Source organism: Salvelinus sp. IW2-2015, unplaced genomic scaffold, assembly GCF_002910315.2.
Source record: "Salvelinus sp. IW2-2015 unplaced genomic scaffold, ASM291031v2 Un_scaffold1126, whole genome shotgun sequence".
Taxonomy (NCBI): domain Eukaryota; kingdom Metazoa; phylum Chordata; class Actinopteri; order Salmoniformes; family Salmonidae; genus Salvelinus; species Salvelinus sp. IW2-2015.
The window spans coordinates 214,328-238,091 of record NW_019942740.1 but is presented as its reverse complement, the minus strand read 5'-3'; the positions used below and the strand labels follow the sequence as shown (position 1 = coordinate 238,091).

The 23,764-nt window shown below is 41.1% G+C and overlaps 2 protein-coding genes and 1 pseudogene across 2 annotated transcripts; 1 reads left to right on the top strand and 2 right to left on the bottom strand.

The window, feature by feature from the left end:
- The first annotated feature begins 32 nt into the window (after positions 1–32).
- Positions 33–13,246, top strand: LOC112069813 (NEDD4 family-interacting protein 1-like). Its single transcript, XM_024137183.2, has 8 exons — positions 33–239; positions 6,311–6,413; positions 6,674–6,813; positions 6,962–7,031; positions 7,324–7,448; positions 11,128–11,194; positions 11,300–11,408; positions 11,885–13,246. Exons 1-7 carry the CDS (start codon positions 204–206, stop codon positions 11,404–11,406), a joined length of 648 nt encoding a protein of 215 aa, XP_023992951.1. The 5' UTR covers positions 33–203; the 3' UTR covers positions 11,407–11,408; positions 11,885–13,246.
- A 698-nt stretch (positions 13,247–13,944) lies between these two features.
- On the bottom strand, positions 13,945–18,925 carry LOC112069820 (putative fibroblast growth factor 1). The gene is made up of 5 exons (XM_070438706.1): positions 18,922–18,925; positions 15,685–15,795; positions 14,830–14,901; positions 14,498–14,511; positions 13,945–14,142 (listed from the first exon to the last, which is right to left on the bottom strand). The coding sequence occupies exons 1-5, from the start codon at positions 18,923–18,925 to the stop codon at positions 13,945–13,947; spliced, it is 399 nt and encodes a 132-aa protein (XP_070294807.1).
- The window catches only part of LOC112069811 (glucocorticoid receptor-like), a 95,387-nt pseudogene continuing 87,855 nt past the window's right edge, over positions 16,233–23,764 (bottom strand).

Genomic DNA, 23,764 nt, shown 5'->3' with positions numbered 1-23,764 from the left:
GATTGTAGCTATCTACGATTATCCTGACAGTTCCACTGGGTCACATGACAGTGCAAGGGGAGGAACAACACACCCGACTTGTGAGGAAGAGGAGATGGCGGAGCTGTGCTAGTTTCGAGTGTTAGCGTACAGTATCAATATTATATACGGCTCACAGTTTGTCAAACAAGTGATCATTTTCAAACACTCAACTTCCATCCAGGATGGCCGAGCAAATCAGCAATGTTAGATATCAGGAGGTACGTTTATTTTTACATTTTTATGACAACCCAATAAAATGAGCTAACGGCTAGCTAGCTAAACTAGCCAGGAATGGAAAACGAAACGGCGATTTATGACTTCGGCCCAGTTTAGCAAACGTTATAGCTCATTATGTCTTGAAAATGTAGCTTGACTGTTTGGGTAACAAGTTAGCTTGCTACCTCGTTTGTGGTGGTTAAGTGTAGTTAACTAGCTACATTTAAAAAAAACGGGCCACAGGCCCATTTGTTATATGTCACACCCTCATAGGCCATTGCAAGGCTAATCCGTGGAATATGTTGTTGTTGCAGTGAACATAATCTAAATACTGGTAGGTATTTAGCTAACTAGTTAGCTAGCTAGTTAGCTACCACAATCATAGTGATATTGAAATGTATCAAGATTGCACAAGAACCCACTACTATCGCTAGCTAGTAGGTAACGTTAGGCCTACATTAATTGATAGTTGTAGACAGCCAATCTGAGACTAATACCAGAGAGGTATACCACAAAGCAGGATAAATTTGCCAGTTTACTCGCCTAAATATAATGAAATAACTTTTTATTCTAGACAAACTTGAAATGGTCAAATTGATTGAACAACCGAAAACACATCCAGTGTCCTAAGTATTTATTCCTCTTTTTCCACATTGTAACAAAAAAAGTGGGATTAAAAATGATTTCACAGTCAATGTTGGTCAGTAATCTACACAAAATACTCTGTCAAAGTGGAAGAAAAATTCGAACATTTTATAAAAAATAAAATTCATCTTGATTTAGAGAGTCAATACATGTTAGAATTACCTTTGGCAGTGATTACATGTGTTAGTCTTTTTGGGTAAATCTATAAGAGTTTTTCACACCTGGATTGTACAATATTTGAACACTAGTATTAAAAAAAAATATTCAAGCTCTAACAAGTTGGTCATAGATCATTTCTTGGCGGCCATTTTCAAGGCTTGCCATAGATTTTCAAGACGATTTAAATCAACTGTAACTAGGCCACTCGGGAACATTCAATGTCATCATGGTAAGCAACTCCAGTGTATATTCGGCCTTGTGTTTTCGGTTATTGTCTTGCTGAAAGGTGAATTTGTCTCCCAGTGTCTGTCGGAAAGCAGATTGAACCAGATTTTCCTGGAGGATTTTTGTCTGTGTCCTTAGTTCTATTCTGTTTATTTTTTTAGCGTTAACTCCCTAGTCCTTGCCGATGACAAGGCTAACCATAACATGTTGCAGCCAACAACATACTTGAAAATATGAAAAGTGGTACTCAGTAATGTGTTGTTGGATTTTCCCCAAACATAACGCTTTGTATTCAGGACATAAAGTTCATTACTTTGCCATTTTTCTTTTTGCCATTTGCCTACTTTCGTGCCTTATTGCAAACAGGATGCATGTTTTTTTATTTATTTWTTTATTTTTTCTTCTGTACAGGCTTCCTTCTTTTTGCTCTGTCATTTAAGTTAGTATTGTTGAGTAACAACAATGTCGATCAAAACCCAGTTTTCTCCTATTACAGCCATTAAACTCTGTAATCATGATCCTTTCTCTCCGGTAACTGAGTTAGGAAGGACGCCTGTATCTTTGTAGTGACTGGGTGTATTGATACACCATCCAAAGTGTAATTAGTAACTTCACCATGCTCAAAGGGATATTCAATATCTGCATATTTTTTTAAATTATTGTTTACCCATCTACCAGTAGGTGCCCTTTGTGAGGCATTGGAAAATCTCCCTGGTCTTTGTGGTTGAATCTGTGTTTGAAATTCAATGCTCGACTGAGGGACCTTACAATTATCTGTATGTGTGCGGTACAGAGATAGAGGTAGTTATTCACAAATCGTGTTAAACACCATTATTGCACACAGTGAGGACATGCAACTTATTATCTGACTTGTTAAGCCAATGTTGTTATTATTTAGGCTTGCTATAACAAAGGGTTTGAATACTTATTGACTGAAGACATTAACGTTTTTAATTTTGAATTCATTTGGAAAAACAAAATTCCACTTTGACATCAAAGGGTATTGTGTGTAGGCCAGTGACACAACATCTCAATTTAATCCATTCTAAATTCAGTCTGTAACACAACAAAATGTGGAAAACGTCAATGGCTGTGAATACTTTCTGAAGGCACTCTATCTATATTTAGCTTTCCTACTGAACCAGATAAATCTGTAGTTATTACTGGTTGTTTATCAAAGTTAGCTGGCTAACTCATTGATCTTGCTTCGTAGGATACCCCTCGGGTATCAAAGGTTCCTGTCATGTCACTGATGGGGTGATGCCAGTTAATTTGTCTCACTAGGAAATAGATGAATGATTACATAAAATCAAATTTGATTGGTCACATGCAGATGTTATTGCGGGTGTAGCGAAATGCTTGTGTTTCTAGCTCTGACAGTGCAGTAAGTAGTATCTAACAATTTCACAACATYTATCCAATACACACAAATCTAAGGAATGGAATTAAGAATATATAAATATATAGACGAGCAATGTCAGAGCTGCATAGACTAAGATATAGTATATACAGTTGAAGTCGGAAGTTTACATACACCTTAGCCAAATACATTTAAACTCAGTTTTTCACAATTCCTGACATTTAATCCTAGTAAAAATTCCCTTTGGTCAGTTAGGATCACCACTTGATTTTAAGAATGTGAAATGTCAGAATAATAGTAGAGAGAATTATTTATTTCATATTTTATTTCTTTCACCACATTCCCAGTGGGTCAGAAGTTTACATACACTCAATTAGTATTTGGTAGCATTGCCTTAAATTGTTTAACTTGGGTCAAATGTTTTGGGTAGCCTTCCACAAGCTTCCCACAATAAGATGGGTGAATTTTGGCCCATTCCTCCTGACAGAGCTGGTGTAACRGAGTCAGGTTTGTAGGCCTCCTTGCACGCACACGCTTTTTCAGTTCAAATTTCAAATTTTCTATAGGATTGAGGTCAGGGCTTTGTGATGGCCACTCCAATACCTTGACTTCGTTGTGCTTAAGCCATTTTGCCACAACTTTGGAAGTATGATTGGGGTCATTGTCCATTTGGAAGACCTATTTGCGACCACGCTTTAACTTCCTGACTGATGTCTTGAGATGTTGCTTCAATATATCCACATAATTTTATTTTGCTCATGATGCCATCTATTTTGTGCACCAGTCCCTCCTGCAGCAAAGCACCCCACAACATGATGCTGCCACCCCTGTGCTTCACGGTTGGGATGGTGTTCTTCGGCTTGCAGCCTCCCCCTTTTCTTCCAAACATAACAATGGTCATTATGGCCAAACAGTTCTATTTTTGTTTCATCAGACCAGAGGACATTTCTCCAAAAAGTACGATCTTTGTCCCCATGTGCAGTTGCAATCCGTAGTCTGGCTTTTTTATGGAGGTTTTGGAGCAGTTGCTTCTTCCTTGCTGAGCGGCCTTTCAGGTTATGTTGATTATAGGACTCGTTTTACTGTGGATATAGATACTTTTGTACCTGTTTCCTCCAGCATCTTCACAAGGTCCTTTGCTGCTGTAATGGGATTGATTTGCACTATTCGCACCAAAGTACTGTCATCTCTAGGAGACAGAACGCATCTCCTTCCTGAGCGGTATGATGTCTGCGTGGTCCCATGGTGTTTATACTTGCGTACTATTGTTTGTAAAAATGAACGTGGTACCTTCAGGCATTTGGAAATTGCTCCCAAGGATTAACCAGACTTTCTTTCTGTGGTCTTGGCTGATTTCTTGTTATTTTCCCATGTCAAGCAAAGAGGCACTGAGTTTGAAGGTAGGCCTTGAAAAATATCCACAGGTACACCTCCAATTGACTCAAATTATGTCAATTGGCCTATCGGAAGCTTCTAAAGCCATGACATAATTTTCTGTAATTTTCCAAGCTGTTTAAAGGCCCAGTCAACTTAGTGTATGTAAACTTCTGACCCACTGGAATTGTGATAGTGAATTATAAGTGAAATCATCTGTCTGTAAACAATTGTTGGAAAAATTACTTGTCATGCATAAAGTAGATGTTCTAACCGACTTGCCAAAACTATAGTTTGTTGACAAGAAATTTGTGGAGTGGTTGAAAAACGAGTTTTAAGGACTCCAGCCTAAGTGTATGTAAACTTCCAACTTCAACTGTACATGTGAGATGAGTAATGCAAAATATGTAAATAATATTAAAGTGGCTAGATTTCCATTTATTAAAGTGGCCAGTGATTTCAAGTCTTTGTATATAAGCTGCAGCCTCTAATGTGCTAGTGATGGCTATTTAACATTCTGTAGGCCTTGAGATAGTAGTCTCTCGGTCCCAGCTTTGATGCACCTGTACTGACCTCGCCTTCTGGATGATAGCGGGGTGAACAGGCATTGGCTCGGGTGGTTATTGTCCTTGATGATCTTTTTGGCCTTCCTGTGACATCGGGGGCTGTAGGTGTCCTGGAGGGCAGGCAGTTTTCCCCCGGTGATGCGTTGGGCAGACAGCACCACCCTCTGGAGAGCCCTTCAGTTGAGGGCGGTGCAGTTGCCGTACCAGGCGTTAATACGGTCAGATAGGATGCTCTCAATTGTGCATCTGTAAAAGTTTGAGGGTTTTAGGTGCCAAGCCAAGTTTCTTCAGCGTCTTGAGGTTGAAGAGGCGCTGTTTCGCCGCCTTCACCACACTGTGTGGGTGGACCATTTTAGTTTGTCAGTGATGTGTATGCTGAGGAACTTGAATCTTCTCAACTGCGGTCCTGTCGATGTGGATAGGGGGTGCTCCCTCTGCTGTTTCCTGAAGTCAGGGTCATCTCCTTTGTTTTGTTGATATTGAGTGTGAGGTTATTTTCCTGGCACCACACTCCCAGGGCCCTCACCTCCTCCCTGTAGGCTGTCTCGTCATTGTTGGTAATCAGGCCTACTACTGTTGTGGCGTCTGCAAACTTGATGATTGAGTCGGAGACGTGCTGTCCACGCAGTCATGGGTGAACAGGGAGTACAGGAGGGGGCTGTGCACACACCCTTGTGGGGCCCTAGTTTTGAATATCAGTGAAGTGGAGGTGTTGTTTCCTACCTTCACCACCTGGGGGTGGCCCGTCAMGAAGTACAGGACCCAGTTGCACAGGGCAGGGTTCAGACCCAGGGCCTCAAGCTCAATGATGAGCTTGGAAGGGTACATGATGTTGAATGCTGAGCTAATGTCAATTAACAGCATTACATAGGTATTCCTCTTGCCCAGATAGGTGAGGGCAGTGCGCAGTGCGATGGTGATTGCATCGTCTGTGGCACTATTGGGGCGGTAAGCAAATTTTGAAGTGGGTCTAGAGTGTCAGGTAAGGTAGAGGTGAAATGACCCTTGACTAGACTCTCAATGCACTTCATGATGACAGAAGTGAGTGCTACGGGGGTAGTCATTTAGTTCAGTTACCTTTGCTTTCTTGGGTARAGGAACAATGGTGGACATCTTGAAGCATGTGGGGACAACAGACTGGGATAGGGAGAGATTGAATATGTCCGCAAACACACCAGCCAGCTGGTCTGCGCATGCTCTGAGGACGCGGCTAGGGATGCCGTCCGGGCCGGCAGCCTTGCGAGGGTTAACACGTTTAAATGTCTTACTCACGTCGGCCACGGAGAAGGAGAGCCCACGGTCCTTGGTAGCGGGCCGTGTCGGTGGCACTGTATTATCCTCAAAGCAGGTGAAGAAGGTGTTTAGTTTGTCTGCAAGCAAGACGTCGGTGTCCGTGACGTGGTTTTCCCTTTGTAGTCCGTGATTGTCTGTAGACACTGCCACATACGTCTCGTGTCTGAGCCATTGAATTGCGACTCCACTTTGTCTCTGTACTGAAGTTTTGCCTGTTTGATTGCCTTGCGGAGGGAATAACTACGGTGTTTGTATTCTGCTATATTTCCAATCAACTTGCCATGGTTAAATGCGGTGGTTCGTGCTTTTCAGTTACCACATTAATAKATTTTTTGGTATAAGCACAGAAGCAGCTAGCTAAATTACTCTCTCAGCATTGGTCACAGACATAATAGTGCAACAGCAGCATCATCCCACTGACTGTGTGTGTTGCTCTGGCCCATTCCTTCAGCTGTTGAATGAGGAGGAGCCAGCAGCAGCCCAGCCCCCCCAGGAGGAAGCAGCTGTCCTGGATGCTCCCCCCCCGTACAGCAGCATCTCCGCTGCCAACGCAGGTAATTGTCCTCTGTCCATCCATAGCACTACACACAGCAACTGGCTAAATATTGACTAATCTCATATGACAATGGGGGTGGAGGACCATTGCAGATGCAAGTCAGGAATAGGATATTGTTAGTCTCGTGCTCAAAGGGAAAGGCTACGGTACAAAGCTGTGGTGTTGGTGAGCTCTCAACATTCACCTTGCTACTAGCCATCACTAATGTGCTGTGTCACTCATGTTTTAGTTTTCTGCACCTTTCCATTTCCTTTCCAGCGTTCTTTGACTACAAGGAGGATGCAGGCAGGTTCCCCAACCCCCCGTCCTACAACGTGGCTACCACACTGCCCTCCTATGATGAAGCAGAGAGGACCAAAGCYGAGACCGGCGTCCCTCTGGTTCCTGGCAGGGTCGTGGTATGTCTGTCCTCCTTTCACAGTGATATTCATTCATTCATTGAGGTATTTTTCATTGAGTGCCTACATCCTCAATAAACATGTTTGGACCATCATCATTTGAAGATGTCTGACAACCAAAACAGATATTTCTTATTTCTCCTTTCAGGAGGATGAGTGTGACGATGCTGACCAGCTGCGGATAGGGAATGATGGCATCTTCATGCTCACCTTCTTCAGTAAGTCTTCTCTCTGTTTCCTGTACAGTGTAGGGATTGTTATGGGCGGACAATGCCTGTCTGCATCTCATGGGTACACTAAACAAATCAACTAAATAAGTCAAGCCAGGMATTTGTCCAACCGGTTCATAAGGAGAATGTTTGTGATTTTAGAAAATATGTTGTATAATCTTCCAAAAAGCATCATGGTCTATGTGTGGTGAACAGCAAGCATGTTAACTGATGTGCAACTTCCTCATTAGTGGTCTATGATTGATTGGTTAATTGATTGATTGTCCTCTCTTCTCTCCAGTGGCATTCCTGTTCAACTGGATTGGTTTCTTCCTGTCCTTCTGTCTGACCACTTCTGCAGCCGGCCGCTACGGAGCCATCTCTGGGTTTGGCCTGTCTCTCATCAAATGGGTTCTCATAGTCKGGGTAAGATCAACACACGCAACCTCACAAGGTAGGGGTGGTATACAGAAGATGYCCCTATTTGGTAAAATACCAAGTCCATATTATGGCAAAAACAGCGCAAAGAGAAACGACAATCCATCATTACTTGAAGACATGGTCAGTCAATCCGTAAAATTAGTGCAGTCACAAACCATCAAGCGCTATGATGAAACTGTGTCTKTTTAGGACCGCCACAGGAATGGAAGACCCAGAGTAACCTCTGCTGCAGAGGATAAGTTCATTAGAGTTACCAGCCTCAGAAATTGAGAGTTCAGTTAACAGACATATCTCAACATCAACTGTTCAGAGGAGACTGCGTGAATCAGGCCTTCATGGTTGAATTGCTGCAAAGAAACCACTACTAAAGGACACCAATAATAATAAGAGACTTGCTTGGGCCAAGAAACACAAGCAATGGACATTATACTGGTGGAAATCTGTCCTTTGGTCTGATGAGTCCAAATGTTTTATTTTTGGTTCCAACCGCTGTGTCTTTGTCAGACACCGAGTAGGTGAACGGATGCTATCTGCATGTGTTGTTCCCACCGTGAAGCATGGAGGAGGAGGTGTGATGGTGTGGGGGTGCTTTGCTGGTGAAACTGCCAGTGATTTATTTAGAATTCAAGGCACACTTAACCAGCATGGCTACCAAAGCATTCTGCAGTGATACTCCATCCCATCTGGTTTGCTCTTAGTGGGATTATCATTTGTTTTTCAACAGAACAATGACCCAACACACCTCCAGGCTGTGTAAGGGCTATTTTACCAAGAAGGAGAGTGATGGAGTGCTGCATCAGATGACCTGTCCTCCACAATRACCCGACCTTAACCCAATTGAGATGGTTTGGTATGAGTTGGACTGCTGAGTGAAGGAAAAGCAGCCAAGTGCTCAGCATGTGGGAACTCCAAGACTGTTGGAAAAGCATTCCAGGTGAAGCTGGTTGAGAGTACCAGGAGTGTGCAAAGCTGTCATCAAGGCAAAGGGTGGATACTTTGAAGAATCTTAAAGATATTTTGATATTTTTTTAACACTTTTTGGTCATTAAATGATTCCATTTCTGTTATTTCATAGTTTTGATGTCTTCARTATTATTCTACATTGTAGAAAATTGCATTTTTTTTTTAGAAAAAACCTTGAATGAGCAGGTGTGCCCAAACTTTTGACTGGCATTATATATATATTTTCCTTCATTATTTTCCCCTAACCTTACCACCCCTCCCCTAATTGGAGTAAACTAATGGACAACAACACTTAGGCTTCTACTTCCAGCTTATACATACAATATACAGTGCATTTGGAAGGTATTCAGACCCCTTCCCWTTTATCACATTTTGTTACGTTACAGCCTTATTCTAAAATACATGAAATAAAATATTGTTGAGACACAGATCTGGAGAAGGGTACCAAATTTTTTTTGCAACATTGGTTCCCTAGAACACAGTGGCCTCCATCATTCTTAAATAGAAGAAGTTTGGTACCACCAAGACTCCTTCTAGAGCTGGCCACCCAGCCAAACTGAGCAATCAGGGGAGAAGGGCCTTGGTCAGGGAGGTGACCAAGAACCCGATGGTCACTCTGACAGAGTTTGTCTGTGGAGATGGGAGAACCTTACAGAAGGACATCTCTGCAGCACTTCACCAATCAGGCCTTTATGGTAGAGTTGCCAAACTGAAGCCACTCCTCAGTAAAAGGCACATGACAGCCCACTTGGAGTTTACCAAAAGGCACCTAAAGGACTCTGACCATGAGAAACAAAATTGAACTCTATGGCCGGAATGCCAAGCGTCACGTCTGGAGGAAACCTGGCACCATCTCTACGGCGAAGCATGGTGGTGGCAACATCATGCTGTGGGGATGTTTTTTGGCGGCAGAGACTGGGAGAGTAGTCAGGATCGAGGGAAAGATGAACGGAGCAAAGTACAGAGAGATCCTTGATGAAAACCTGCTCCAGAGCGGTCAGGACCTTAGACTGGAGTCTCCAAATACAGGTGTGCCATTCTTGTAGCGTCATACCCAAGAAGACTCAAGGCTGTAATCGCTGCCAAAGGTGCTTCAACAAAGTATGGAATAAAGGGTCTGAATACTTATGTAAATGTGATGTTTCAGATTATTTTTAAATTATGAATTTGCAAAAATGTATAAACTGGTTTTGCTTTTCATTATGGGGTATTGTGTGTAGATTTATGGGGGGGGAACTATGAATACATTTAAAAAAAGTCTAATGTACCAAAATGTGGAAAAAGTCAAGGGCTGAATACTTCCGAACGCACTGTACATTTTTTGTTTGTTTTTAGTTCCATCCTTTTAGTTGTACCCTCAACCCCTCCCATCCTTTTAGTTGTACCCTCAACCCCTCCCATCCTTTAGTTGTACCCTCAACCCCTCCATCCTTTTAGTTGTACCTCAACCCCTCCCATCCTTTAGTTGTACCCTCACCCCCATCCTTATTGTACCTCAACCCTCCCATCCTTTTAGTTGTACCCTCAACCCCTCCCATCCTTTTAGTTGTAACCCTCAACCCCTCCCATCCTTTTAGTTGTACCTCCAACCCCTCCCATCCTTTGATTTACCCTCAACCCCTCCCATCCTTTAGTTTACCCTCAAACCCCCCCATCCTTTAGTTGTACCCTCAACCCCTCCCATCCTTTAGTTGTACCCTCAACCCCTCCATCCTTTTTTGTACCCTCAACCCCTCCATCCTTTAGTTGTACCCTCAACCCCTCCCATCCTTTAGTTGTACCCTCAACCCCTCCATCCTTTAGTTGTACCCTCAACCCCTCCCATCCTTTTAGTTGTACCCTCAACCCCTCCCATCCTTTTAGTTACCCTCAACCCCTCCATCCTTTTAGTTGTACCCTCAACCCCTCCCATCCTTTAGTTTGTACCCTCAACCCTCCCATCCTTTTAGTTGTACCCTCAACCCCTCCCATCCTTTTAGTTGTACCCTCAACCCCTCCCATCCTTTTAGTTGTACCCTCAACCCCTCCCATCCCTTTAGTTGTACCCTCAACCCCTCCCCATCCTTTTAGTTGTACCCTCAACCCCTCCCATCTTTAGGCTACCCTCAACCCCTCCCATCCTTTTAGTTGTACCCTCAACCCCTCCCATCCTTTTAGTTGTACCCTCAACCCCTCCCATCCTTTTAGTTGTACCCTCAACACCTCCCATCCTTTTAGTTGTACCCTCAACCCCTCCCATCTATCTCTGAAGTTCTATTTGCCATATAATTTCAAATGTTCTGTGATGTTTCACAAAAGTTCTGAACCTTTCTATTCTCATAGTTTCTACAGATTATTAATTAAAGATAAACCATCTTGCTAATATTATTATTAATCGATTGACTATGACTTTTCAGATCACCTAGTAGTGCTATCTGCAGATTTAGCTCCAGGTAAATGTGTCAGTTCTTCAGCCATTCCTGAACCTGCCACCCCCAAAAAGCAGCTTACATATATGGACAGTACCAAAATAAATGATTGAATGATTCTGTCTCTTCACAGCTACATCTACAGAGCTGGGATGGTTGTAACCCCCATGTATATCATTCTCACTGTGCTGCGGGGGCATTCAGGCTTTTGTTCCTGCACTAAATCCTTTGGAATGCTACTGTCTGTATGACTGGTCTCCTAATGTTATTTTACTGTCTTTTGAACGTTCCAGTTTTCCACCTACTTCCCTGGCTACTTTGATGGGCAGTACTGGTTGTGGTGGGTGTTCCTGGCTTTGGGTAAGTGGAGCTTAAGTCTGAGCTCTATTTGAATGATTTAATGTGTATGAAATGTGTGAAAGATGATCATGAAACGGATGCTGTTGTCTTTCTGTGACTCTCCAGGCTTCATGCTGTTCGTCAGAGGGTTCGTCAACTACTCCCGGGTTCGCAAAATGGCCGACCCTACTTACGCCACACTTCCTCGAACGAGAGTCCTGTTCATCTACTGAAGGTAAGGCTCTAYTTCACACAGCATTCCTGTGTTACAGCAGAATAAGACCTCATCAAATCATAAGCCTGGTCCTTTTATTAATAAATCAAATAAATAGTACTGGTAATCTACCAAATCATATTYATTCTCTTCACTCACTAGTTTCCTTCCAATGTAGTCTGCCGACTCGGTACCCGCTGTATATAGCCTCGTTATTGTTATTCTATTGCTACTTTTTAAATATTTTTTTTACTTTAGTTTATTTGGAAAATATTTTCTTAACACTTTCTTGAACTGCCTTGTTAGTTAAGAGCTTGTAAGGAAGCATTTCACGGTAAGGTCTACACCTGTTGTATTCGGAGCATGTGACAAATAAATGTTGATTTGATTTACATGTAAATATGCCATAAACAAACATGGTCCGTAGTAAACCAACCTTCCTCCTACAGAGATACTGATCTCCTCCGTTAACGTATCTCCTGTTACTTTTCACACAGCTGAACAAACACAACGTCCCAGGATCTGGATAAAGAATCCTGGATGTTTCAAAAGCAACATACCGACAAAAAGCAACAAAACTGCAGAAGTCTAAAACCAAAATACCCATCACGACGCGGCAGGATGAAAAATACAACAAAAAAACACAGCAAAATCTTGAAGGCGACCCTTGTAACGTTCAGGAATTAAACACGTCAGTTTTATTATTCTATTTGAAAACTTCATAAATGGATTATGGTAGTCATTTTAACTATGTATTCATTAGTGGCGAATGTTAAGTGCTATTTMTWKATTTTTCAGTCTGTAATGTWTGGGTAATGCCTTACATCGTTTGATGGTAGTGTACTAGCATGCATCTGCCCCTCAAGCCAATAGGGATCAGTCTTATTTCAGTAACACTTTATTCAACGCCCGCKGTTATAATGCATTACGATGCCATTATAATGCACTATAACTTGTCATAAAGCACCTTTATGTTTTGTTATTACTTCATAGTAATCATGAGATCAACCAGTTGAGGATGGAAAAAATTGTCACATATGGCATTACAATTTGAACATGTTTTATACATGCTTATAACAAGTAATAATGCACYATACCTGTTGGCTCCATATGAAGCGTTACCCTTATTTCTAGCCAATAGAGAGCAGAGTTCTTTGCTAAATTGAGTCAACATGAATTATTCCTATAAGACAGAATCCTACCTTTTTATATGGCGCACATACCTCAAACGTAAAGTATCGTATGTGCAGATCTGAAGGTTAAAAATGTTGTACAAGTCATGCAGTTTTATTGTTTTAGGTTTAGAGAATTAACACATTCGGTATGGAAACTAACTACGATGCTATCAGAGAATTTAAGCAGCTGCACTTTTAGAAACAACCCAGGGGGTTTCTTCCAATGGAAACTGGACATATCATCCACACAAACAACTATACGTGACCAAATGGTAGTACCTGTAGTTATTGAGTGAGTATAAAGCGTTCATAAGGGTGATATGGCAATTTATAAGTGGTCTATGACCATAATAATTAGATTTAGTAAGAAGACAAGAAATTATACTCGTTGATCTTTCTCTTTTTAGGCAATTGTTGGCATATTGTTAACTAAATTCTCTCAAACCTGCTCTTAACGGACCCCCCCTCGAATGCCAGCCAGTCTGCTTTAAACCAGTTGTTTAGATTTCTTGCTTAGCCCTTATGTGGAATGGTACAGCTAAGATCCTAACCCAGTCCTAGTTCACACACATCTCTGATATGTGTGAACTAGTAGTACAGCTGCATCCTGGGGATTTTATTGTTATGAGATGTTTTAAATTGTAAAAAGCTTCATGTCTAATAAATGTGACTTTTTAAAAGCGAGATTTGATCGTCTCTGTTGCAGGTTTATGTGTTGTGTAGCATTGACACCTTGTGGTTGAACGACTCATTGACTGGACAGCTACTGTTCCCCCAGAGGGGCTTATGGTTTTCAATGTACAGTATGTGATTTCTTATCCATCAGCTTTCTATAAGATATTTAAATATGCCATTTAGCAGACCCTTATCTTAAACGAATGACAGTAATGCATTTTACCTACGGCTGGCTCCGGGAATCAGACCAAATATCCTGGCGTTGCTGTGCTGTACCAACTGAGCTACAGAGGACCACAGTCATGTCACATCAGTAGAGGTATACATTCTAGATGTCTGTAGTCATGTCACATCAGTAGAGGTATACATTCTAGAAGTCTAGCTAGCGGCTTAGAGTCTCGTAGTGTGGAGTGGAATGCTTCATTTGGTCAAGTTTTAGCATGATTCTACCAGTCAGCTGTCCACCATATAGCTACAACAGTTTATACAGATGACAGCATCTACAACAGGTCAGTGAAGACATTTGTAAACTGCTGTTATAACCTGCAACTCAAGCTTCATGCTAGTTGAAATTTCAAATACTATTTGTTGAGCCTGTCTGCAATTTCCCAATGAGCACTTTGGAATGGATGTGTCTAAAATGACAACCTATTCCCAATATAGTGCACTACATTTGACCATTTGACACACCCCTGGACTTACAACCTTCACTCCCCTGTGCCCTCTAGTCGCCGTGGCAAGAAAATGGCCTTCTGCCCTATGTGGGTTCTGGAGTCTAGTTTGTGTTTCCCGTTCTTCTTCAGTCCCACGTACCAGCTCCTCTCCTTGTACATCTGGGCCTGGTACGTGTTGTAGTGGTTCACCTCCATCTTCTCCAGGAAATAAAACGGATCAGTTACTATCGACTACATGGGAGAGACAGAAACACAGTCAGAATACAGTCATCACAAACATATGCTGATCGTTGATTAGATTACCTGGGGTTGGTCAAAGGCTCTAGGTAGTCCAAAACAGATTGGTAAGGCTCTAGGTAGTCCAAAACAGATTGGTAAGGCTCTAGGTAGTCCAACACAGATTGGTAAGGTTCTGGGTGTGGTCAAAGGCTCTAGGTAGTCCAAAACAGATTGGTAAGGTTCTGGGTGTGGTCAAAGGCTCTAGTAGTCAAAACAGATTGGTAAGGTTTCTGGTGTGGTCAAAGGCTCTAGGTAGTCCAAAACAGATTGGTAAGGTTCTGGGTGAAGGCTCTAGGTAGTCCAAAACAGATTGGTAAGATTCTGATGGTGGTCAAAGGCTATGGGTAGTCCAAAACAGATTGGTAAGGTTCTGGGGTTGATCAAAGGCTCTAGGTAGTCCAAAACAGATTGGTAAAGTAGTATTAAAATGTTTGAGTGATGCAAAATAATTATTTGAATGATGATAATTGTAAATGTCTCCTGTCACAATCCTAAATGAATGTGTTGACATCAATGTTAAAACACAGTTTCTGTGACCTTTGTTTCTCTGTTAGGGAGGGTGACGTGGTCACCATGAGAACATGGTCATACCGACACCGTGTGAACATGGTCAGACAGACATTTTAATACTCACTGAACTACAGTTTTGGCTAAGGGCCAAGTAGCATCCTGCCTCTGTCCCCTGGATGACAACCAACACCATGGTCCACAGATTTCACCCTCAGGCCCCCGCCACCCCACGCACAACAGAAGTTCAACAGAAGCATTCCAACCATCCTTAAAAATAAACTTCCACATGATAACAAAGACACAAACTAGAAGGACAAACCTGAGCGGAGATAAGTAGAGAACAGAGACTAAAATAAACAGTGATGTAGACAGCATGTGGAAGTTAGTTACAATTTGAAACCCTGGGGTTAGCTACCTTTTTGTTGTTTTTGCAGTTTGGTTATCATGGCATTATGCAACATTCAAAGACTTTCCTTTAAGAAAAAGCTCATCTATATAGCCTCAGCATGAATGGTAGATGTTATGCAAATGGCAGCTTTTAATAACATTGTAGATATCAAGACTATTTCCTAAGCACATAACCAGCTGTGTTGTTGCAGTGTAAGTATGTCCCACACATTCCTATCATGTTATTCATACCCATATTGCCCTTTATTATTGAGCCATAACATAATTATGGGTCATTATTACAGTGTGGAAGACTGAGGATTTATCTTTACTGAAGTTTAACAGTATGAGCCTCAATGTCGATTGTGAACGTTTGCAAAACAACGCATGCATCAACATAAATGTATTACTGTTGAATATAAAGCTAATTATGAAGATGAATACAAACTTCTTGATTGGATGAACAATTTAATAAACAAAAAAATAGCCAAATTAATGACAGATTTTTGTATTATTGACAGTATTATTTTTTTAATTTGAGGAACACAAAATCCACTGAAATATTTGACTATTTCTGGTCTTACTGTGAATGTCATTTTTGTCCCTTGCCTCCCACCGTCCCATCCGGGAGAATCTGCAGATCATGTCCGCCATTCATGCAGTATAGGCGGGTCAGTTGTATTATTCTCGAGCAGATTACTTCCGAATCTCAGAGCCCGGTCCAACATCTGGAATCTGGCATAGGAGCTACAGCCTTGGAGCCTGGTCCAACATCTGTTTGTGGTATCTTGCCATGACAACATTTTTGGTATGCCAACAACCATAGGAGTTGGCCATACAGTACAAACATATCTGGGATCAGGCTAAAGGGCCTCAATAAGAAAGAAAAAGCAGTTTTCTCCCAACATTATAACTGGCTTTGGGGCACCAAGTATTGTCATCACAGAAATTCTGATACCAAGAGACTAACAGTAGCAATATTAGACTGATATGAAAGTGGAGGTTGGTGTCAAAGACATTCAAATCTATTTCCACCAACTAGAATAGGTTCCCTGGCAGCTAGCCAAGGAAATAATTGAATCAAGTCCTCAGTCATACAAAAGGTTACAAACCAATAAGCTACAAATCAAACCAATAAGCACCAGAATGGAAAAGACCCTTTATTGAATGAACCATTGCTGAATTATCATAATGTGGTTATTTAAAGTACAAGAAGGTAACCATTTTCATTGTTCAGAAGAAGTGAGTTAACATGATCAATCTGTATATAATTTCTTGTTTTGAAAAGGTACCACACAAAACGAAGACGTAGTTCAACATTTAATGGAAGGAAAAGCATCAACATGACCTACTACAGATGAGCAATAATACAGAGGATATAGAAAACTACTATTATTTGTGGGAGAAATACAACAAATTGTTTTTCTTTACTTTGGATTATATGTACATAATTGAAATTGTGTACAAGCAAAACAAATAAGCTTCCAAGAAAAGCATATACCAGTGAATAATCATCGTTCTGCCCTTGATAATACGTTTCAAAAGTTAATGGCTGCATATGTTTTATACAAAATAGAATTTCAAAACAATATTTGGGGCAGTGGAAATTGTTAGGTTCAAACTGGTTGATTTTTTTTTCGTGTGAACTTTTTGACTGACTACTAAATTCATAATATTAGTACACAGCATTTGACCAAAGCTATACAAAAGAAATATTTAATGTGTTATAAAACAAAAAAGTCCTGTACGTCTGTCGTTCCAAGAGCTACTAAAACGACAGGAAAATATGCTGAACTGAGTCTGGATTTGCTTTGGCCACCTGGTAGAAAAATCTGATATACTGGAACTGTGTAAATAAATGGTATATATTGACACTATTGAAAGGTTTCCTGAAAATCTGTCCTGCAGAGAAATACAGAAAATAGTTCACTAAAGTGAAAGTGAACATTTTCTGTCTAAAATAGCTTATATTGTAAAAGAAAAAAAGAAATTACATAGTACACGCCTATAATCTCTTGTTTAGAGCAACAAGTAAGTCATGTATTTGTAATTTGTATTGCATATTTTCAGATTTCCTTGTCAAAAATGTACTGTATGATACAATTTCACAGAGACCAATACATTTTTTGGATAAGGAGAGGTGAGTAGTTCGTGGTTTTATACTTGTTATATGAAAGGCAACAGCAGAGAACAACTTGTAGCCACACTGAAGGTGACAGTAACCCATAAGAAATCAAGAAGCTGTTTAGTTAYGGAGAACTAATTTGCTGGTTTGTATCACCATTGAAAGAAAATAAAATATTTTCCTTTAGAATAGATTGGGAAGTTAACAATGGCTAACCAAGTAGTGAGAACATCAAATGACTTTGGCGTGTCCAGTATGTATGAAACTAACGTACCTGAATGGCCAGATGAGCTTTTATTTAACCTGACTGTTAATTAATGAATGTCACAAAAACACACAATGTTGGGAATCACAACTGAATGTTTTTGGTTTTAAACAGTTCCATCAGTGAACATAGATGACCACATACATTTTTAACCAATGACAACAACCTGAGTATGGTATAGTTGTTCTTACGAATCACTCATGTATAGCTTCTTATTAGATGTTGGCATAGTGTATGAAAATAATAAAATAGATGTCATTTTTCCAACACGTAAATAGACCAATGACGGCAAACAAATAACTAGGATTGTATTTTTAATGCCAGTTCGGTGAAAAGTTCAGGTCTCGGGTTAACAAWTCTCTCAAATTCCCCTCAAATGTGCGGCATCACCATACATTTTTAGAATGTCTCCTGGTTTTTGTCTCTTCCTTTAAACCAGTGACTGGATTTAACCAGGTACGTTGCCCTCTCAGAGCAACTAGTAAAATGAATGGATGAAATACGTGCCAGGAGTTAGGAAGAGTAACAGCAGACAGTCTCCCTGGAGGACTTCAGTTATCCCCGCCTGGCCTCGTACAGAGATTCACATTCATTTTCATACCTGGGTTGGTTTGTTTCACGGGAGAAAAAAAACTAAAAAATCTGCACAGAAGCAAAACATGAATGACAAAGCAGGGAAATGTTTTTGGTGACAACATCATAAAATATAACAAATTCATGTTGGGACTCAAACTACCTAAGTACATGTGTATAGAAAGGGTTTGTTAGACTTAAAGGGTCAACTTGCTATCTATACTTATGCTAGGGAATCTATAGTGTGGATGAAAACCCTAAAAAAGGTAAATAGTTCACCTTTTTAGTTTCTTTAATTCAATCCACGGTGGACATAAGCGCTTTAAGTTGTTTTTTTCTCTCCCTCATTTTTTTCTGAAATAAACACTGACAACTGTTAAAATGAGGACTGTTTTTCCAAACCTGAGTAAAAGTTCAAGTTTGGCACAAAGTCCCAGAGAACAGAAGATGGAGCTATGCCCTCATCAACTAAGCTACATCCCAAATGTCTCCCTATTCCGTGCACTACTTTGGACCAGAGCCCTCTTCTCGTCATAAGTAACACACTACAAAGGGAACAGGGTGTCACTTGGGACGACACACAGTTTGAGTGCAAAACACAAGATGACAGAAGGATGTGAGTACTAAGTGCTTTACTGGAAAACGTTTGAGTAAAACACACACAAAGAGCTAAGACGTAAGCAAGGTGCCTAGGTGGGTAAGAGGTTGTCCTAGACCAGGGTCCACCAGTGTCAGTTCTCTAGAACCCCCTGTGTATTGCTGGTTTGGCTCGTAAAATGGTCAAATTGTCTGATATGTCAGTGACATGTCACTGTTGCCAAAATATAAGCGCTATAAAATGACTCTTTAGGAATTAATAATGACAAGTTACCCATGTTTCATTCACATACCACTCTACTATCCATTCAAACACACCTGTGTTCATACAGAAAGCAGCATATAGAGTATTGAGGGTCAACACTGAAGCCCTCTGCCTTTCCTAAAGTGACCAAGAACTACTGTACAACTAAATTCAAGAACTGCCATATTCCCATCAAATATTACGGTTAGGGAAACCATAGCAACCAGCCMGGTTTTTGGGGCCGTCGATGCGTTCTCAAACTCTATTTTTGATTGGCTGACGCATCTCTCTCTCCGACACATTCCAACAATGACAATGGGCAAAAACAACTACTAACAAAACAACAGTTAAAACAAAAGCAACGTAAGAAGTTCACTGACTGACGGCAGGTAGCCTAGTGGTTAGAGGTTGCTGGATCGAATCCCCGAGCTGACAAGGTAAAAATCTGTCGTTCTGCCCCCGAACAAGGCAGTTTAACCCACTGTTCCCCGGTAGGCCGTCATTGCAAATAAGAACTTGTTCTTAACTGACTTGCCTAGTTAAATAAAGGTTACATTTAAAAACAATTTGCCGACAAAAATAACTGAAGTTCAATGGTGACAATTAATAGCTTCCTTCTACAAACATCCAATAGAGTTAAAGCCATCTTTTCTACTACTTACTTTCACATTCATTTTAGTAGAGGGGGGGGGGGGGGGGCATAGTGCTAATATAGTATTTAAAATAGAGACGTGTGCAAGAGATCAGGAAGGGAATATGCAGATTGGGAGTATTATTAGATCGATTGATCTCACACTGAGAATCCATAACTGAGCTGCAATAGCAACAGACAAACACGGCAGCCATTTTAAAAAGGAAAACTGACTGCAACTGCATGTAATAGGAAGAAAACAATCACATACACTGAGGGTCAATCATGATGGTGAAAGAAGAATATCCTCGGACAGTCAGAGAACGGCTAAAATCAGTCAAGCTAAAAAGGCACATCTTTTTTTCTCTCCCTTTTTCTGATCGACGGTGTGTGTGTAAACCTGGCAGCCAGCGTGTAGCCTAAACGTAGACAAAGATAGGTCTGTGAATTGTGTACTGTACGCTTTCATTACAAAAACAACAATTTCATAATGTTATGCCTGACTTTAAAAAAAAAGCTATGCTAACATGCTTTTGTAAAGACAGTTACGAACAAAACAAGATGTTTTATGTCATGTGACTTGATAATCAACTCTGTTACAACAAGGCCCTAAACACGACAGTAGGTAGAGGAAAACACAGTAGCTAAACCTGTGGGATAACAAGAGTTATAGTGTTACCTTTGCTGAGGTAAGAAATTACCTGTATAATAAACTGTATAAACTGTGGCAGCAGAAACTTAGACATGTAAAAAATAGCATCTTAATAATCTGTACATAGATACTTGTTTAATCTAGATATTGTTAAATTCTGAGGGTGATACACCTGAGAAAACATGAATGGTTAGTTTATTTCAATCCTTGATTATCTTTAAACTTAAGATATTTATTTCTACTGTTATACTGCATACTGGATCATAGATGTTAAACAAAACAAAAAACCTCTGTGCTCTTTCCCTCTCGTCTTCTGCCTCTTGACAAATCTCTCCTTCCACCTCCATGTTTCATCCCCAAATCCCCAAACCCTTGTACTTTGTATACTTTCTCCCAAAACAGCATCTCCTCTTCTGTCCGGTCTCCCTCTGTCAGGGGAAGGTGAGGGGATTTTAAGGCATTGTGTCTTGGTGGCGGAAGCACCACACAGTCATTTCTGGTGGAAGAGGAGGGGCTTGACGCTCCCGGCTTTGAATTTTGGTAACTGGTTGCTGATGATCTCTGCTAACATCTCTGGGAACTCCACCGACAGAGACTTGTTGACGAACGTGTAGAAGCAGAAGTTCAGTAGGCCACCAACCATCTAAAGGGAAAGCAGCACATTTGACATGTTTATTTACTGTCTGTTGGTCACAGAAATGTTCTTAGTGTACATTGAAAACAAAACAGAGACACTAAAACAAACATGGATAGATGAATGACAGGAGAACACATAATTAGGGCTAGGCCCCTTTTTTCTAAATTTCCGCCTGAATGATGTGCCCAAAGTAAACTGCCTGTTGCTCAGGCCCTGAAGCCAGAATATGCATATAATTGGTACCATTAGAAAGAAAACACTTTGAAGTTTGTYGAAATGTGAAAATAATGTAGGAGAAAATCCAAAGAGAATTTCTTTGTTTTGTTGAGAGACCATGCTCTTACAATGGAAAGTATAGGGGCATACTGAATTCTAGCTCCCAGGATGCAATTCCTATGGCTTCCACAGGGTGTCAGCAGTCTATGTTCAAGGTTTCAGGCTTAGAACTTCCAAAACGAATAAGAAATATCAGTTTTAGTCCAGGTACACAGTCTTGGAAATTCGTGTTTGGGCNTTGACGCTCCCGGCTTTGAATTTTGGTAACTGGTTGCTGATGATCTCTGCTAACATCTCTGGGAACTCCACCGACAGAGACTTGTTGACGAACGTGTAGAAGCAGAAGTTCAGTAGGCCACCAACCATCTAAAGGGAAAGCAGCACATTTGACATGTTTATTTACTGTCTGTTGGTCACAGAAATGTTCTTAGTGTACATTGAAAACAAAACAGAGACACTAAAACAAACATGGATAGATGAATGACAGGAGAACACATAATTAGGGCTAGGCCCCTTTTTTCTAAATTTCCGCCTGAATGATGTGCCCAAAGTAAACTGCCTGTTGCTCAGGCCCTGAAGCCAGAATATGCATATAATTGGTACCATTAGAAAGAAAACACTTTGAAGTTTGTYGAAATGTGAAAATAATGTAGGAGAAAATCCAAAGAGAATTTCTTTGTTTTGTTGAGAGACCATGCTCTTACAATGGAAAGTATAGGGGCATACTGAATTCTAGCTCCCAGGATGCAATTCCTATGGCTTCCACAGGGTGTCAGCAGTCTATGTTCAAGGTTTCAGGCTTAGAACTTCCAAAACGAATAAGAAATATCAGTTTTAGTACAGGTACACAGTCTTGGAAATTCGTGTTTGGGCGCACCATGAAGACAAGACACACCTGCTAAAATCGGTTTCCTATTGAACATACTTTCCGTAAGAAATATTATAGTTTTATTACATTTTAGGTTATCTGAGTAAATAGAAACGTATTTTGATTTGTTGAAACAAAGTTTAGGGGTAGATTTTCAGATTCTTTTCTCTGCATGTTGAACGAGTGGATTACTCAAATCGATGGCGCCAACTAAATAGACTTTTTGGGATATAAAGAAGGATTTTATCCAACAAAACGACACGTTATAGCTGGGACCCTTTGATTTTCAAAAAGTTGGTGAATATTTAATCGCTACTTGTGAATTTATGAAACCTGTGCCGGTGGAAAAATATTTCGATGTGGGACGCCGTCCTCAAACAATCGCATGGCATGCTTTCGCTGTAATAGCTACTGTAAATCGGACAATGCAATTAGATTAACACGAATGTAAGCTTTCAACCGATATAAGACACTTGTATGTACCTAAATGTTWAATTTTTATGATTATTTATTTGAATTGCGAGCCCTCCAGTTTCACCGAAAGTTGTTCCGCTACGCCTAGCCCTAAGAAGTTCACATCCTGTCCCAACATATGCAAGTTGTCATCATTACTCATATCATTGTTCATAACCCACTCATTCATGAATCCCATATCTAGCTGTATGCCACGTGTGTGTTGTAATAGTAGAAGACACAAGATGCCGTTTCTAAATTGGGTAGTGCGTCATCAGTTCCTCTTGTCATGTCAGTCATTGCAAACCTTTAGAGAGCTATTTATAAACTGTCCGAAATGTCCAGATCAACTAGCCCATGTCAACTAACATTTTATAGATAGGTTTTTTTAGCCCATAGATTTTGTTGTAATGTTTGAGTCACTCAAATATCACAAGAATACACCTTAGACATGGCAACATTTATAGAATTGCAAGAAAATGCAAAATGTTCTCTGTTCCTCATGACAAAATGTGTAGATTCGCAGGAAATAAGCTTTAAAACCTGCAAAAATGTTCTCTGCGCCAACAAGAGGGGTGTGAACAATTAGTGTCATGAACGGTGCTTGTGCCCATAGAAATAGACGTGTCGCGTGCACAGGATGTTCCCCAATGCCGGAAGGGGGGCTTCAGTGAAAAGGTTTGGGAACCCCTGTACTACAACACCAGGTGGCAGCACTGAGCTACAGACCTCCAGGAGGCAGCACTGAGCTACAGACCAGGAGACAGCATTGAGCTACAGACCACCAGGAGACAGCACTGAGCTACAGACCTCCAGGAGACAGCATTGAGCTACAGACCACCAGGAGACAGCATTGAGCTACAGACCTCCAGGAGACAGCATTGAGCCACAGACCTCCAGGAGACAGCATTGAGCTACAGACCACCAGGAGACAGCACTGAGCTACAGACCACCAGGAGACAGCATTGAGCTACAGACCACCAGGAGACAGCATTGAGCTACAGACCACCAGGAGACAGCATTGAGCCACAGACCACCAGGAGACAGCATTGAGCTACAGACCACCAGGAGACAGCATTGAGCTACAGACCACAGGAGACAGCTTGGAGCCCCAGACACAGGAGAACGCATTGAGCCCCCAAACCACTGAGGAGACAAGATTGAGCCTCAGCCACAGAGACCGCATTGAGCCCCAGACCACCAGGAGCACATTGAGCCCCAGAGCCACAGGAGACGCCATTAGAGCCCCTCAAGACAACCAGGAACAGAGCTGAGCCAGACCCACCAGAGACCAGCAGTTGAGCTACGCAACCACCAGGAGACACGCATTGAGACAGACCCAGGAACAGCTTGCTA

Excerpts from the sequence above, each read along its gene's own strand:
- LOC112069820 (XM_070438706.1), bottom strand. Across the intron at positions 14,902-15,684 it reads GGTGGGAGGCAAGGGACAAA|TGTGGACCATGGTGTTGGTT; the intron begins AATGACATTCAC and ends GAGGGTGAAATC.